Genomic DNA, 17,974 nt, shown 5'->3' with positions numbered 1-17,974 from the left:
TGTTAGGTTTCCCTAGGTGGCCATCGATCTCCAGTCAAAAACCTGCTGCTACCCTCATTGCCAAATCACATAATTTTTGTGACAGGAAATGTTGATGTCTCCGCATTGTATTTTGGGACTAGGCACCAAGTCTACCCACACAATTGAGGTATTGTTTTTATTGGGAGACTTGGGGGATAGTAGGAAATTTGCGACTCTCAGCAGATTCCAGAACTTTCAGAGAAAGGTGAGGAAAATGTGTTTTTTTTTAGTCAATGATTGAGGTTTGCAAAGACTTCTGGGTAGGAAACTCTGGTGGGAGCCACACAAATCACCCCATCCTGGATTCCTCTAGCTGTCTAGCTTTCAGAAATCTGCAGGTTTGCTAGGGTTCCCCACGTGTTGGTGGACCTAGGGCCCAAAATCCACAGTTAGTCACATTGGAAAAAACTGAGGGTGAGTTTTTCTGGAAAAATTTGATGAGTCCATGTTGTGTTTTGGGGCCTTTGTTATCGCAGGCACCAGCGCAACCCACACAAGTGAGCTACCACTTTTATCAGGAGACTTACGGGAATGATAGGTGGTAGGAAATTTGTGGCTCCCTGCAGATTCCAGAGGTTTTCATCACAGAAATATGAGGAAAATGTGTGTTTGTAGTCAAACTTTGAGCTTTTCAACAGCTTCTGAGTAGAAAGACCTGGTGGGTGCCCCTAGGTGTATAGTTTTCAAAAATGTACAGGTTTGCTAGGTTTCCCTAGGTGCCCGCTCAGCTAGGGCCCAAGTCCACAGCTACAGACATTGAAAACAACTCAGGTTTCAGTGGAAAAAATTGATGTGGCCATGTTGTGTTTTGGGCCCTTTCCTGTTCCAAGCACTAGCCTACCCACACAAGTGAGGTACCATTTCTATTGGGAGACATGTGGGAATACAGAATAGTAAATCTTTTCTTACCAATCTTATTTTTTTGCATTTGTGCCTTCCAAATGTAAGCCAGTGTGTAAGAAAGAAGAAATTAGGAAAAATGCCTTCTGAATCACATGCTAGTATTGCTACCCACAAATACAGAGATGTACAAATAACCACTGCTCCTACACTCCCTATTTGGTGTCTATTTCAGAAATACATAGGTTTCCCTGATACTCATTTTTCATTCTTTATATTTTGCCATATGAATTGCTCTACACCCCGTACACAATAAAAAACTTTTGTACGGTGCAGTTCAGTTGCTGGCTCTGCGTACCTCGGGCTCTTAGAAGACCTACACAACGCATATATCACCGCAACCAAAACGGTCAAGCGGGCATAATGGTATATTGCTTTTGTAAATGACCTATTGTGACAAAAAGTTACAAATGAAAACGTTGACACAAATAGCTGTTTTTCCTGCTCATTTTCAATATTTCTTTGTTTTAACAGTTAATTTCTTTGGAAAAACCTTGAGGGATCAACAATAATGACCCCTTGCTGAGATTAGACTGGTCTCTACTTCTCTGAAATCTATAGCTTTCCGAGATCACCCATAGGTTTCCACCACAAACCGGAAGTAGGATGAAAGCACAAAAATTAGGAAAAATGGGGTACCTCTTGACAAAACAATGGTAAAAAATTGTTTTTCTAACAGAAATCAGCTCTACATGTGCCTGAAAGACAGAAAGATGATGACTTTATCACAGCAAACCTTTCCTCAATGCAATTTATAAGGGGAAAAAGAGATACTTTTTTGGGAATGCACGTTTTTCCTATTTTTGAGAAAAAACCTAAATTTAACCACATTTTGCCTATTTTCTCAGTCCCCTCGAGGGAAATCGGCAAACCCAGGACACCTTTAGAATTTGTTGCTGAATTCTAATTCAACAAGGAACATTTTGGAGTCATTCCATGCGACCGCAGTTAAGAGAATGACACAATTTGGCATGCATACGTTATGTGGGAAAACGTAAGCGATGCCACGAAAGGGCTTAGCATTCTAGGGGGGAAAGCCTAGCAGCAAAAGGGTTGAAGCACAGATGGGTGAAGCATGTTCATCCCATGATAGCCCAGGAGCACACTGGGAACTATCTACTATCTTGACACTCCTGCAAATTATCGATGATAGGACACGTGAGGGACCTGTAGAACACTTTAAAAAACATAAGTTTCTTTCTCCTGCTAATGACAGATATTACAAATGAGGAAAGCGGTTGGCATGTGGCTTGTAGAATGAGTGATGCCCTGCAAAGCACAGTGTGTGCATCTTTCATATAACCGTCCTCTCACAATTAGCCCTACATGTTCAGAGGTTCTAACATTGCTTGGAGAGTCTGTCCTATCTGTACCATGCGACAGTCAACAGGAAGAGTTCCTCATCATAAAAGAGACATCAAAGCCTAAGCTAAACCCCATAGTGGAGGTAGACTACCTCCTAGTCTTACCAGGCTGCAGAATATGGGTTGGTGATGGCTAGTTACTGTTCTAGGGCATATGCTTCCCATTTTACCGGCTCATGCCTGTAAAATCTACATAATCGCCCATTACCACAGTCCTCCCCTTCTGCTGACTTTGTTTTCTGTGGTGTTTGGAGTGGCTCTGTGTGGGGAGCATGTCTCCATAAGATGGCGGTTTCCTTGCAGGATGTCGCCATCTTTAGTGAATTTGATAGTCTTCAGTTCATTTGTTCCCTGAGGAACATGGCTGAAACTGCAGCTGATGGTCTGCAGAAGCATCACTCGTCCTTCTTTATAGAACCAGTACCATCTTCTTTAAATCTTCTGTACATCTACTTTGATCTCCCAGGTAACCCTGCACCGTCAAGGCCATAAACAGAAACCAACATATGGTCTGCGTTAGTGAATCAATGAGAGGCAGAAACAATTACTAAATAGAGAACATACAGGATTGAGGAAACAAGCTGCCAACTCTGGACAATTGTGAAGATGTAGACATTGAAGCAATCTCACAACAAGCATTGGCATAGCCAATAGATCTCGCCTTTGGGACCTTATAAGTGTTTAGCCATGCATCAGCTGCATAACTAAATACTTATAAGGTCCCAAAAGCGAGACCTATTGGCTATGCCAAGCGGCCGTGAAAATGATCGCGATCAAACATCAAAGCGGCTGTGAAAGTGAAAGTAACCGCGGCAAAGCACGGCGCGCGCGCCCGCGCACATGCACTGTAGCTCTAGGCTGGCCTGGTAGCACTTTTTGGAACCCTCTCAATAAGTCTCGCCAGACCAGTGCATGCGCTGGGTCAGGCGAGACCTAAAAAAGGGACTATGGTTCACTAAGTAGGTACACGTGGCATGGAGCTCTGTAACGGTGTGACTCTAAAAACTATTGAAAACTTTGATGATAACCCTGCACATAATCGCAGTAATAATTTCACTAAAACCTGCTGTGTGAACTCCAGAAGAAAATATGCTGCCAAAAAAAACCCACAAAAATCAAGCTTAGGAAGCCCCAGACTCCAACAGAATACAAGTATACCTCTTGAAATCATTACATCCAGAATACTGGTACACGTGCCAATATCTATTATTTAATTCATCTTTACAATTACAAGTGATCCTACAGGTTGGGACCAGAGCTCCTTGACCTTGATAAAGGACAGTTCAGACATTGCATTTAAGTAAAGGCCCATTTCCTTGTTCGATGTAGAAGGAGAAGTGAGAGTGGAGAAGTGTGGCTCAATGGTTAGAGCGGCAGACCCTGATGCAGAGGTTCGGCCTGAGACCAGGGTTCAATTCCCGCTTTGGCGGGTCCTGGGCTTAATTTCCTCGGACCTGATATTTCTCGCCTCGGTGCCTATTCTAATCAAGGGTCCCACTCTGCAACTCTGGGCAATAGCTTGCTTAATCTCCACAACAGCCCCAACAGCGCAGGGGATGCCTGGCTGCACCTTGGGGGTGCCCAGGAGTGGACACTTCACAGGGAAAGCCAGGATGGGTTCCTCTGCGGTATAAGTACAGTGCTGAGACACCTCTGTTGGTAGGTAGCTGCGCACTTTACAAATCAAATGCCAGATTATTATATATTATTATCTATGCTTGGATCATACGTAAATATTTGGAACAAAAGCCAACAAAAGATAGATTATTCCCACCATTCTACCTGGGTTTAGGCCCAAGTGTAAATTAGATTATACTTGAGGACAGGCTCCCACCCAGAACAGCATAAACAGAGCACATATGGGTCCTGCACAAATCAAAGTTCATGGATTTTTGCCGAGCTTAGAAATGTGACATCTTCCCATCCTACAATGTGCTGACAATGTGGTGTTATTGGCCAATACCACAACTGAACTACAGCACCTTTTGAGAGCTCTAGACACATACAACCAAGCAAATAGGTTGGTTAGTTAAACAAAACGGAGATGGAGGTGGCCCATGGAAAATTTATTAGGGGATTGTGTTGAAGGAGAGCACCATCAGTGCTACCAATCCAGCCTAAAAATGAAGCCATATATGCAATTTATGAATTAAGGCAACTTTATGACAAGCTGTCAGCTCTCATTATGTCACCTCTCGATAATGGCAAGAGCTGAAGTTATGGTTGCCCGATTCTACGGTCCGGCCCACTTTTCGAGAACATTGTTCAACTTGTAAGACATAGCGCACGCTCGACATTATGGCCAATTGTCATCTGCCCAAGTCAACTCTTCGGCCCCGAATTTGTTTCCAATTTTACCCACAATAACTAGCATATACTAATAATCAACATATTGAGATGCTTTAAAAGATAACTTTTATTTGTAGATCCCTCAGGGATGTTATTGAAATATTTCAGAAATACTGCAACTCAAACTCTGCTTATGCATGATGTTTGGTAACAGAAGAATGATACAGCAGCGTACCGCTGACATTCCCACTTGAAATGAGCCGGAGAAATGGAAATCGCGTAGTAATTCAGCAATCGAAGGCGCCTTCCCCATATATACAGTAATATTGCCTGTAGATCTGGGAATCTTACCACAGAGATCAAGTTTCTACAAAAATGCCATGGTAAATATTGGCCACAAATTCTAATGGTGAGAATCATATACATTCACTGTATCAACAGTGACATACATTCATTTTTTCTGATACCAGAAAAATACAAAACTCCTATTGTCAGAGAGAACTGTAATTCCTCCCTCTCATCAAGCATGGTATATCATCCATACTTTCTTACCATAGAAGCTACACATATCTTTCTCTTATTAGAGAAGATCTATACATAGTCGTACTCTACCTGGTGCCTCGATAATGAGATACAAACATCCCTTCTGGGTATCCAGGCAACGGATGCAGGCTGTGCGGTTCCTTTAGGCACAGCGTGGATGGAAACATGGCAAGCCCCAGTGCACTAGATAATCCCAATGGGAGAGCAGATTGCTTTCACACAACACTTGTAAGGCAGGAGCAGGGCGACTACCTTTGCATCAGCAAAACCCGGAGTCTCCTGAATCCTGTGTCAAAATGTTAAATCATCGAAAAATGTGCTAATATGGATGGTTAAGCACATATATTTAAGGAATCTTTATTGTGACAGAAAGCCTGAGTTTTAACCCGGTCTCTGAAGAGTGGACCGGGAACTGCAGAAGCAGTCCAGTAAATGACAAAGCATAAAGCATGAAAATAGGTCATTTAACACAGGTCTTTGTAGTGATTCTCAGCTTGATAGGCGTTTTAATAGCTGAAGAGCTGGAATAGTGGTATTTTACCACATTTGCCGGTGGTAAATGGTTACTTTTTACTGGTACATTGATGAAATATGTTGCCTTTGGCTGGAAATGGCATCAAGCTGAATAAACATAATGTGTTTCCTTTCCAAAACAAACATACGCTAGGAGCACCCTCTCCAGAGCTAATTCTCTTTGATAAAACATGTATACCAGGGGAGGTGAACTGGCTCCAGTACCTTTCCTCCCTCTCCTTTTGCTTCTTATTAAAAAAATAATTACCCAGCCACATTAGGAGCACAATAACTTAAGACGAAGCACAACACAAAAACAACACAACTGTTCAGAAAGCAACACAACACTAAGGCAACAAAACGTAACATAACCACTACACAGTGCCATGTAGTTTCCACTTTCCAGTAAGAACTGCGTGTTTGTTGGGCAACATAAACGTTGGGAGGGTGCCAGACTGATTCCAACCACCCCTGCAGAATATGCTGTTCCATGGACCAGCAGCGCCACCATAAGCACCCCTAAACCAAGACAGGTAACACATGTTTTGGGCAACCACAGAAACAGGAATCGTGGTAACAGATTTAGAACCCTTTCGCTCAGACACTCGTGCTCTCTTTTGGAGAAATATGCAAGAAAACCACAGAGGGCGTTTTCAATATTTATTGAACCATCATGATTCTTGTATAGAATATATGTGCTGCAATGATCAATGGACCGAAGCAGATCAAAGTCATTAGCAGTATAAAGACAGTGAAAAAAATGAACAGTTCCATCTTGCTAAAACAATGTATATATGCGAACATAGAACAGTATATAGCGCACTCCAACTAGGTGTTCCCTAACCTGGATGTCAAGGGTGTATGTATTCGTTCTACCACGAATCCCCTATTGGATGACCCAATGCCCATTACCTGAAGGCAAAGAATATATATCCCCGTCTTGGTCATATGTTGGACATCCCTCGTCGCAGAGGGATCAGCAAGCACCTGGGCTGAGGTTTCAGCGTGTAGTGGCCTTACAGTGCTCTCCTGCCCCAACCCAGAAATGTGTGTTTATTTACAACAAAAAGTATCCTTGCTCCCAAGCCGAGACCTTAGTCAGGCCACCATTGTATATGATCTATTGATAGCGTGTTTCCCCGTGGACGAGTAACAAACAATCACATTTGCACAACGTATGTTCAGGCCTTGTACCAGATGTTCAAGGGGTTGTGATAGTGTTCCTACAAAGTGACATTTGTAAGGAACTGTAGTTTCATGGAAACTAATCCTGCACTGTCATGCACGCAAATGTGTGTCAAAAGTCACCGTGTGAAAGAGAAGGCAACTTAGGAAAACATGTGCATGTTAAAATAGCAGCGTTTCTCCCCGGGCCTAACTGAGACATGTGACAACAGTAATTCAAAACACACAACAAAACACAATATGTTGAAGCTTACATTATCTATGATATGGCCTGGATGCCTGAAGCATAAAACACCCCTTTGTTGTTACCTTCTCATAAATAATGAGTTTTGCAGTGTATTCCCCACTCTAAGTCCCCTCAACCTCCTCTGAGCGGAACCGCTATGGCCACTTTTCTCTGATGTGCAGAAACCTGGTGACGGAATATGTACTGGGTAGATCGCCGTTCGCCTTTCTACCACTTCCCTTGAGACTTTGAAGACCCGGGGAAAGCAGGAAAGCCAGTAGAGGTGATGGTCATTCCAGTGCTCCCCTCATTTCTAGAGATATCTCAGGAGGCCAAAGGAAGACAGGCGAAGTGACGGATGATAATCTGTTGCTTTACTGTGTTTGTGGAGACTTGGGGGTGGTGCAGCAGTCAGCAGAGCCTATAGTTTACCAGCCCTCTTGTGCCCTCTTCTCTCAGTTCTCTGAAGTCTAGGTGGAGGCAGAAAAGACTGAAGTGATGAACCACCATTTACCCCTCCAGTGGGGGGGGGGGGCGGAGCTTGGCTCACGGCGAAGATGGCTGCCTGAGCCTCGGGCTCCAGAGCACAGAACAATTATCCTGCAGAAATCCTGCCTCACATCGCACGTAGTTTGACAGGTGGTGGTGAACTGTGCATCGGAACTTGTTGGCAGCCCGGGATCGAAAATCCAGACCTTGGGGAAGCTTTTGGTGCAGAGAAATCAGTAGTGGACGGCGGCGGAACGCGAGGCCTCTGATCCCCGTGAAATAGTATGGATTGGGGTAGAGCGACGTCGCCGTGCGTGTGGCACAGCAGACACGGATGGGACGGTCCTTCCCACTATAGAGGCCCGGAGCGGATGGGTGAGCGCGTCGCGTGCACCGGTTGAGGCACTGCTGCGGACGGGCAGCGGTCGGGGGAGTGTGCCTTCAAGGGTGCGGGGTAAATACATTTAAACTCCCGGCTTGCGCGGAGAGCTCGCCTGCCATCTTGCTCCCTCTTCACCCACCCCGCGCTCGTGTGGCGGCCAGACCCGGGTTCGGCGCGGAAGGGCGCTGTAGTGCATAATAACGGGCTCAGTGGAGGAGCGCGTCAGGAGAACAAGAGGAGCCACGACGTCCCGACGGCACTCTGCGGGCCGTGGTTTGGCTTGGCGGCCAGGGGGAGCCGCCATTTTGCCAGTTGTCGGGAGGGACACTTCAATCAGTCACCAGGTGTATTCCCACGGCAGGCGCGGCAATTGTATACGTTGCACCGAGGATGCAGGTGCTAACAGCGAGGTGAGATCGAGGTGGAGCATAAATGTGCAGGAGCTCGGCAAGCCTGGCCGGTTTGCTGTCTATGCTGCAAGCGTGGCGCCGAGAGGGATATGGTAGCAGAATCTCTGGGACATCCCTGCACTTCCGCTACAGAGTCCGGGACACAAGACACAGTACAGAGGGCTTTGACTGCAGTGACTGGCTGGTGTACTTGTGACTGGGCTTTGTGCACTGCTCAACACTGGGCACTGAGAAAGAGGTGAGGCTGCCGTCTCTGTGGAACAACGCTCTGCACAAGTATAACGCTGATGGAAAGGCGGCAGGGGTCCTATCCAGGAGAAGTATAGGTGCTTGCTCGAATATGAAAATCCTTCTGGGATGTGGTGTGAAGGGCTGAGCTGAGCTGGACCGAAGTAGAGGCACAGTGGGACGCATTGTTGAAACCGGATCATCACTGAGACCGGGACGTGCCTGATTGCAGCGGTGTCCCTGCTCCGGGCCCCAGCAGAGTGGTGAGTGGGGAGACCATTGCGGCACGGGGCTCCATGTGGTACAACTCTACTTGCCTGGCTGCACAAACGCACGCGGAGTATCAGACCCTGGCAGAGCCTGGGATGAGGCGGTGCGGGGTCTGGAGGAGAGGCGGGCACTAACAGGAGGAGCACCATACGAAGGGATTATTTTTCGGCGCCGCAATCACATATCACGCAGCGACTTAGGTCCGACGATCTCGGAAGTTTGTTATCTGTGAGGAGTTTCTTCGTAAACCTGTATCATCTAGCTCCTGAGGGGGTAGTTGGCGCCGCTGTGTGTATCGGCAAGCTGCAGTAGTATAAACGATGGGCAAGTCGGACAGGACCCAGTCGAAACTGACATTCGAGCAGAAGCACTCTAAAACCCAAGACCCTGATTTGGGGGAAGAAAATAGACCAACTCCCCCGATGGATGACGGACAGGATATCCGGAGTCTGTTGCTATCTATGGCAAAAGGATTGCAGAGTGGCATTACCTCCCTGGGTACAAAGATTGATGCCCTTTCATATAGGATGGATCGGATAGGGGAACGGCTAGACAAGCATGCTGAGAGACTGGACATGTCCGAGCAGCGGCTTTCAGAAGTCGAGGTAGCGCAGACAACGCTGGATACAGAACATAAAAAGCTTGGAAGGATCATGCAGGTGCTGCAGGATAAAACTGAGGACCTTGAGGCCCGTTCACGATGCTGCAACTTATGGATCACGGGCCTGCCGGAGACAACGCAAACTGGATACATGGAGCACTTTGTGGAGAAACTGCTGGTTGAACTGCTTGGCGCGGAGGTGTTGTCAAATATGTTCGTGGTGGAGAGAGCGCACAGATCCTTGGGTCTCCGGCCCCCGCCGGGTGCCCCGCCACATCCAATGATAGCAAAACTATTGAACTACCGGGACAGGGATGCGGCCCTACGCGTGGCGAGGAACAAACAGACGCTGCCCTATGAAGGGTCGAACATTTCACTCTATCTGGATTTCACTGCCAGAGTGCAGGAGGCTCGTCGGCAATTTATCCCACTAAAGAAGCAGTTGCGGGAGTTGGGATTGGACTACGCGATGCTGTATCCGGCCAAGCTGCGGGTGAACAGGCAGGGGAGATCCCACATTTTCATAGAACCGATGGCACTGCAGAAAGCGCTAAAAGACTGGAACAAAGAGCAGAAGCGGAGTCCGGAGAGACCGTTACGGGAAGAGGCCGCTGGGGGATCGCTGGAGGAACAAGACTGTGTCTGACTGGTTGGCAAGCATGTGTTAAAGTTTTCCTTTCTCTTTGGGGCAGGGGGAATGGGGGAGGGAGGGGAGTACAAAGGTATGGTGTATAATGCTGTTATGAAGCGGGCAATTACTGATGTATTGCTATATATTTCCAGTTAGAAGGCAAGCTACCATGTGGGAAGTGGTCAAAAGATAGTAGGCAGAAGGACTGGTTTCGGCCTTAGTGGAGGTCACAGGACTTAATCAGCACAGCGTGCAATTTCAGAGGGTACACCACACTGTGATGTGGGTCACACACTGATAAGCGTAATATTCTATTCTGGTTTAGCAGTGGGGCCTAGCCTTGAATTCTGCACTCGGAGGTCGAGACTATGTACAAAGTGACATCTATTTATAGGTTGAGTACGGAGCGGCCTCCGCCCGCGAGTGTAAACCACCACATTTTGTTTAATTTGTTAGGGGTGGGTAGAGGGAGGTGTGGGAAGTCGCTATACGGAATGCAGCGCGGCCGAGTTGTGGGTGGTCTGCTGTGGGTGAGGGGGAGGGGTGGGTCACAGTTCTTTTACAGAGGTTAGTCAGGTCGGACACATTATCATATATCTTGAAATACACGTCACTTGCAGGATTCAGGACAAAAAAAAATTACCCCTCCAGTGCTTCCCTCATGTCTGAAGGTACCTTTGGAGATGGCAGGAGACAGAAGAAGTGACTGATTCCACGGCCTTGGGTCTATGGAGACCTGTGGATGGCAGGGAATACTAGGGGGGGAATCTATGTCGTCTTCCCGCCGTCTCTTTTCCCGCAAGGAATCACAACACAGTCGTTATAACGACCGTGTTGTGATTCTGCATACCATTACTCCGCAAGTCGGAACAACGACTTGCGGAGGGGGGGGGCGCTGGATGTTGGAATAGTATAATTTACTATTCCAACTCCAGTCTGTGCAGACACTAGGGAAGGTGTTGGATTTTAAATCCAACAACTCCCCCGCCACCCCACCCCTCCCCCCCGCAAGTCGTAGTTCCGACTTGCAGAGTAATGGTATGCGGAATCACAACGCGGTCGTTATAACGACCGCGTTGTGATTCCCTGCGGGAAAAAGTTTTGTGATAAATGTTGTTTAGCCTAGGGGGGTGACTGATCTTGCTTTCACCCTCTTCCCTCTGGTCTGTGCAGTCTAGGAGGACGCAGATAAGACAGTAGGACCGTGGAACACCATCTGCTATTCCAGTGTTTCCCTCATGTCTGGAGGTACATCTGGGAGGTGGGGGAAGACAGAGTGACTGATTTGCCCTCCTGCACTGCCCTCATGTCAAGGAGATACCTTGGGAGGTGGAAAAAGGCAGAAGAGATGATGTGACAGACAACCATCTGCCATTCTAAGCTTCCCTTGGGTCTTTGGGGACTTGAGGCCTGGAGGACAGTGGAATTGGGGCCCCAACATTCAAGTGCTTTCCTTGACTATGTGAATTTTAAGAGTGGGTGGTCATTGTACCACTTTCAAGTGCTCTAGTCTCACGCAGTGAAAATATGTTCTGATGTCACTGCAGTGAAGTACCAGCAAACCCTATCCACGCTACCTCTTACGCAGATCTTCAAATGTTACCACATCATCGCTTTGTAACAAGCGAAAATGATACTGGTTTGATTTTTTTCAGGGAATGAAACCCATGCAGTCGTTTTCATCTGAACAAGCAAACACCATCACAGTCAAAAACTGGAAAGCGAGGTAAGAGTGAGTTTCCTAGACAGGCGGTACGCTAAACTTTGGGATTACCTGTTTTTTTTTTATTGTAATCATTTTTTTTACAAAGCAAAAACATATTAGTACACAGCCCTTCCCAATGGCAAGAAACATTTCAGCAAGGGAGCAGCCAGAAAATTCAATTACCCCCACTTTGAACCAACGCTCTTATGCCACCAAGCAAGTGAAGCCCAAACCTTCCTAGAAGTTCTCCCTTGTCTCTTCCATCCAAACATCTATCCATTCATGCATTCATCCTACTAGTCACACACTGATATCCACCATTTTACCTTTAAATTATGTCATCTGTTCATTCTTTCATCCATCACTCAGCCTTTCACCATACCGTCCACCCATTGGTCATTCCATCCATCCTGTGACTTACCCATCAATCAATAAAGCTTTTCATCTATCAGTTGATCTTTTGTCCATCCATTCATCGTTCCGTCATCTCAAATTTCCTTTAACTTTGCCACCCATCCATTTTTTCAGACTTCCATTTACCCTGCTCTCCTTTCACCCACTGATCCATCCATCCATTCTCTCAGATTTCCATTTACGCTGCCATGCTTTCACCCTCCATCCATAGATTTCCATTTACGCTGCCATTCTTTCACACACACCAACCTGCCATCCATCCATTCTCTCAAATTTCATTTTAGTTTGCCATTCACCCATTTTTTCAGATTTCCATTTACCCTGCTATCCTTTTACCCACTGATCTATGCTTCCTCTCTAACTTCCATTAACACTGCTATGCGTTCACACACACCAACCCACCAACCTGCCATTCATCCATTCTCTCAGATTTACATTTACTTTGCCATCCTTTCATCCACTCATCCATCCATTGTCCTCTCGGAGATCCATTTACTCTGTCATCTACCCATTCTCTCACCCATTCATCCACCCATCCTTTTACCCACGCATACATCAAACCTTTCATCCATCCACACTTTCACACATTGGTCCATTCTTTCACCCACCCATCCACTGACCAACTCAACCATTCATCCTTTCATCCATCAATCCATCCTTTCACCCACCCATCCTCTGACCCACTCATCCACCAATCGTTTTACCAATTCATTCATCAATCCTTTCACCCATCTATTTATCATTTCACCCACCCATCCTTTTACCCACTCATCCTTTTACCGACCCATCCATCCTTTCACCCGTCATCCATCCATACGTTCACCCACTCATTCGCCCATCCTTTCATCTACCATTCCTTCGTGAAATTCACCCAGCCGCCCGTCCTTCTTTCCCTATCCATCTTCAGTTCTTCCTTGTAGATTTAATTAGGAGCTCTTTTCTGCCCAAGTTGCAAATAAAGAAACTTTATCCCCCACCGCCCTTGCTGTACCTGGTAAATTGGGGGGGGGGGGGGGGGAGGGGGATTCAGACGCCCATGGTAAACAGACTTAAATAAAGTCCAACGCCGTTTGAAACTAAGTGAAAACACGCCGGAGATCCGGGCAGCTTGGCAAGCAATTGCCTACATTTATTCACTGTGAAACAGGGGCTAATAAAAATCATTTTGAAGGGGACTGGTGCGCCACCACCAGCGACCCCATAATTAACTTATTCCCTACAGGTAAGCATTACTGAAGGGCAGTGTGGCCCACGGTAACTGCGCCTGTGTGCATACAAAGATTAGAGGCGCCAATTCCTACATGCATGTGAAACAGGGAACCTGTTGAATTTAAAAAGCCGGGCAATCAGATGACGCTGCAATTACCAATAGATATGAAAATGAGCACTGATCCTACACAGGAAAATACAAGGGTAAGTCCAGAGCAAGAAAACTGCGGGAAAGGGACCTCGGCGTCAGGAAGCCCCAGCAGAGCCCCCCTCCACCCCACTCCCTCTCCCACCTGCGGCTCTGGAGCCCTCCACCCCGCGGGCCGCGTGAACACTATCCTTGGGTATCCGCCCCTTCCTCGCTATCCAATGGTAAAGCCCCACCGTGCCCCGCGCTCTGTTGCTTCGCATTCATACATACGGATATTATACACGAATTAAATGGCCAATAGTCGTAGGCGTGAACATGTTCCTCGATATACTGATTCTGTTTAATCGTCGCAGACAGGGTGTGACATGTCCAATGTACATCGCCCACCATTAACAGCGCACACAGTGGGTACCACCGAGGGCCCCCAGAGGATGCTAGCGCGCCGAGCGCGCACTCCACGGGGATGCCCGCAGAGTGCCAGGACGCAGCCGGGTCACAGCGCCCTGCCCTGCCATGAGTCACTTGTGCGCGAGAGGCCGGTCGCCATTTTCTCTAGGGGCCTGTTGGCACGAGCTTTGTGCGTCATGGCATCTTCAGCACGGTATACATATGAAGGAAATGTACATTTTACTCCAAATGCTATTATTTAATTTTTATGCACTCCATTGTGGCCCCTGCAGCACTTCACACAGCACGAGGGGAGTGCGGCACGAAGGCGTGGCTGCAGAGGACATGCAACTTGCATAGCTCAAGGGGTACTTAAATACATGTTTGCTCTTCCCTCCATGCCCTTTCTTTGAACACACTAATCGAATTGTCAGTTTAGGGTTTAGGTAAACATCGGTGTGACGTAGATCTGAAAACAACCTCGGCGGATGCCGTACTTCCATGTTTACCCAGAGTCTTCAGTCAGTAAAGGCCTACATTTCTGAATGGCCCCTTAGTAACGGGAGTCTGTAGGCAGAGGCGGGCCAAGATCACACAAGGCGTCCAGTGTCTGCGCAGGAAATAAACACACCAGTCGGTGCAAACTAACACAGTGCCTTCACTGCCTTGGCCTCTAAGCACGGGGTGCATGTCAATACATCAAGTTTGAGCCACATATTGGGTCATCGCCTTTTAAAAATAATTTAGTGGGACATTTTAAAACAAACATGGATATTTTGAGGCAAAAAACGTGTATGTGGCGTAGATGCATGAGATGTACTGAAAAACAATGCAGAATGGGATGTTCTAGATCTAGAGCATCAAGGGGGCTGCTCCTAAAATCTGTCTAGGTCCATTTACATCACTTTAGACCCACAGAGTTTTATTCGCTATTTTGTTTTGTTGCAAAGTGGGAGATTCTACACATTCCAGGCAGATTAGTAAAATACCCGTTTCACCAATTTCAACTGAGACAAAAGGAGATAATGATTTGCCTAGGATCACACGGTGTAGCCGATGTAGAAAGCTAGAATTACAATCTGCCTCTCCTGGATTTTTAGTCAGTTCACAGGACGACCAGTATATATGTACAATACTGGAATCCCAACCAGGCCCGCTCCCCTGATTTGGGATTTCACCGTGTGATCCTATTCAAACCGTTATCTCCTTTTGTCTCAGTTGAAAATGGTGAAACTGATATTTTACTAATCTGCCTGGAATCCGAATGTGTAAAATTACCCCTCGCGTGGGAACTGATAAAATGCAGATGTGGGGTAAAGGTCAGGTAACTTACGTTTTCCATTAACCAGCATCCGAGTGTGCGTGGGGGCGCTGTTAAATAAGAGACGAGTTAAAATACGGCATTTTGGCGCACATTGTCGGTTGTGTCCCAAATGAATCGTCAGTGTTGCCATGTACGCCCATCACACCTCCCCCGAGGCACACACAGCATCTGCAGTCTAACGGGAGATAGGAGATTTAAAGCAGTTACATCCAGGTCAGAAGTATTATCAACGTGAATGGGGGGTTCCAATGAGTGGAGGCTGACCTGTGGCGCCCGGATCCCAGCACACACACTGGACAGACTGAGGAGGTCCTATGGAGTCCGGGCAGATCTGGGATACCCGGATCTCCATGCACACACACTGCGCAGGCTGGGGTCTGGGAGATCCTCTGGGGTCCATGCAGACCTGGGACGCCTCGACCCCGGACGCCCACCCCATACAGACTGCACACACGGGACGCGCGCTACTCACATAGGCGTCCAGGAGGCGGGCCAGGTGGGCGCGCATGTTCCGTGCGTGCTGGATGGCTCGCTGGCACAGCTCTCGGCGGCTGGTGGTGGGCGCCGGTCCAGCGGAGGCCGCGGCCATGCTGCCCTTCGCACCGGCGGCCCTGCGCTCCCTCAGCGGCCGGGCAGTGAGTACACTGGAGGGGACAGAGCCGGCCGGCGCATTCCTGCGCTCTTTATAGCGGGGGCGCGCACTGCCTGCAGCCCTCCCCCCGCACTGTGGATTCCCGCATCTGACGAGAGAGCTGACCTGGGATTAATAGAGGCGGCTCCGGCTGCGGCGCCGGTGCCTGACAGACGAGTCCCGAGAGTGTCTGTGAGGCCGCCGGGAGCACACATTGTGTGCGTGTGAGCGCCGGGCTCGCACTGACAGGCAGGCACAGTGCGCTTGTATGTGACAGCCAGGCTCACCCTGTGTGTGCCTGACGCAGGGCCGGCGAGTGCCTGAGACAGACAGGCCCGGCGTGTGCCTGACTGTCGGCCGAGCGCACGCCATTGGCATGCGTGAATACGTGACACAGCCAGGATCAAACGGTGCGTGTGACCGACAGACGGACAGATTGTAGACTGCGTATGTTATGTGGGTGATAGAGCGCACGCAGCGGCCAGCAGCACGGGTACGGACATGGAACTGAAAATATATGTGATTATTTACTTATTTTTGTGGTTGTTATTTTATGTAGCGCAAGCATGGCCCAAGGGCGTTAGAGCGCTGTAATCGATTACATAAAGCCGATAATGGACAATAATCGTCATGAATACACAGTAACATCGGAGCAGGACCGTTGTGAAACCTTAGCGCAGTCTTTTGCAGCTGTGGCCCGGAGCAGAGCACTTTATGAAAGGAACAAGTGTAAAGAAGCGTCAAGAAGCACCAAAACAGCAAAGAAGGACAATACCATAAAACCCAACACCGGTTTATAAAATGGGTTATATTTTTACCTTTCAAGAGGCATCTGAACGACAAAACTCCACAGGAGGGATCTGGAGATATCATTTTTAAAATAAAAAATAAGTCATTGCCTTTCACTCAATGTAACAAATCATCGCAGTCGATCGTGACGGCGGTTTAGAGATAGGCACGGCAAGCAAGTTAACAAGCATTGGCATAGCCAATAGGTCTCGCTTTTGAGACCTTATAAGTATTTAGTTATGCAGCACAATATCCTTGGTGCAACAACATCAACTGTTGCATGGCTAAACACTTATAAGGTCCCAAAAGCGAGACCTATTGGCTATGCCAATGCTTGTTACTCGAGATCTTTGTACAGCATTTCCCAAACTAGGGCCTGTCCCCATGTCTCCTTTCTGTGGAATCAGCACATGCAGAATCAGAATGTCCTAGAGAGCCAGCCTTGTAATGTGCACATGTTGTGAAAGTGATGGTTTATTCTCTGCAGGCCATGATACATTATTATGGTATACAGTATTTGCATAATACATTGCTTGAAATTTCCATGGCCTCTTGCTGTTGTTATATAGTTGAATATACTTAATTGACAACAATCCTTTAAATGAATGAAGGAAGCCTGACAAAACCAAGCCAACAAAAGTTTATTTTGAGGAGCTGTCAGGATGACAAAATTACTTTGTCCATGAAGATCCAATGATTTTTGCAGAAAAAACATACCGGACCCAGGTTGGAATGCCAAATACGAGATATAAATGTGTGTGTTTAAGAAAAAGAACACCTCATAATTCCTAGAAAGTAAGGAACTGTAAGAATAAAGAGCAAAAACTGTTACAGAAAAGAACAAGGGGAAACAAGTAAACAACAGGCTGCGGCAGTGGAGATTGAAATGAAGATAAGTTGGAACAAGCATCAAAGTGAAAGTAATCGGGGCCAAGCGCGGCGCGTGCGCCCGCGCACAAGCACTGTAGCTCTAGGCTGGCCTGGTAGCACTTTTTGGAGCCCTCTCAAAAAGTCTCGCCAGACCAGCGCATGCGCTGGGTCAGGCGAGACCTAAAAATGGCTATGTGGGACTCTTGGATGGGTCAGCTCCACTAGGGGACCACTCTTAGGGACAAACGAGGCCCTTGGGGACAGTTAGCTGCCACTTTTAACAGTCTCCAGTCCAGTCCTTAGGTAGGACCACCATTGAAGTCAATGTAGTGGTCCTGATGCAAGGGATACAGGGTGCTGAAGGATACTGAAGATGCTCTGGATGCTGGGCTAGTGTGGTAGACCTGCCTGTGTGGCCACTTCTTGCTCCTCAAGCTTGGAC

At 47.4% G+C, this 17,974-nt stretch overlaps 1 protein-coding gene across 2 annotated transcripts in view; it reads right to left on the bottom strand.

Moving 5' to 3' along the window:
* CNTF (ciliary neurotrophic factor) overlaps nt 1-16,153 on the bottom strand; it is an 84,579-nt gene extending 68,426 nt beyond the window's left edge. Inside the window, exon 1 of one of the 2 annotated variants that reach the window (XM_085651809.1) lies at nt 15,715-16,153. In XM_085651809.1, coding sequence (XP_085507935.1) covers nt 15,715-15,831 — 117 coding nt within the window. In that variant the 5' untranslated portion in view covers nt 15,832-16,153. Of the gene's footprint in view, nt 1-15,251; nt 15,663-15,714 lie in introns of those variants that run through there. The other variant, XM_085651810.1, reaches the window with a different exon arrangement.
* Nucleotides 16,154-17,974: the final 1,821 nt, after the last annotated feature.

This window comes from Triturus cristatus, chromosome 4_1 (assembly GCF_964204655.1).
Source record: "Triturus cristatus chromosome 4_1, aTriCri1.1, whole genome shotgun sequence".
Lineage (NCBI taxonomy): Eukaryota > Metazoa > Chordata > Amphibia > Caudata > Salamandridae > Triturus > Triturus cristatus.
This window is presented reverse-complemented; position numbering and strand designations above follow the sequence as displayed.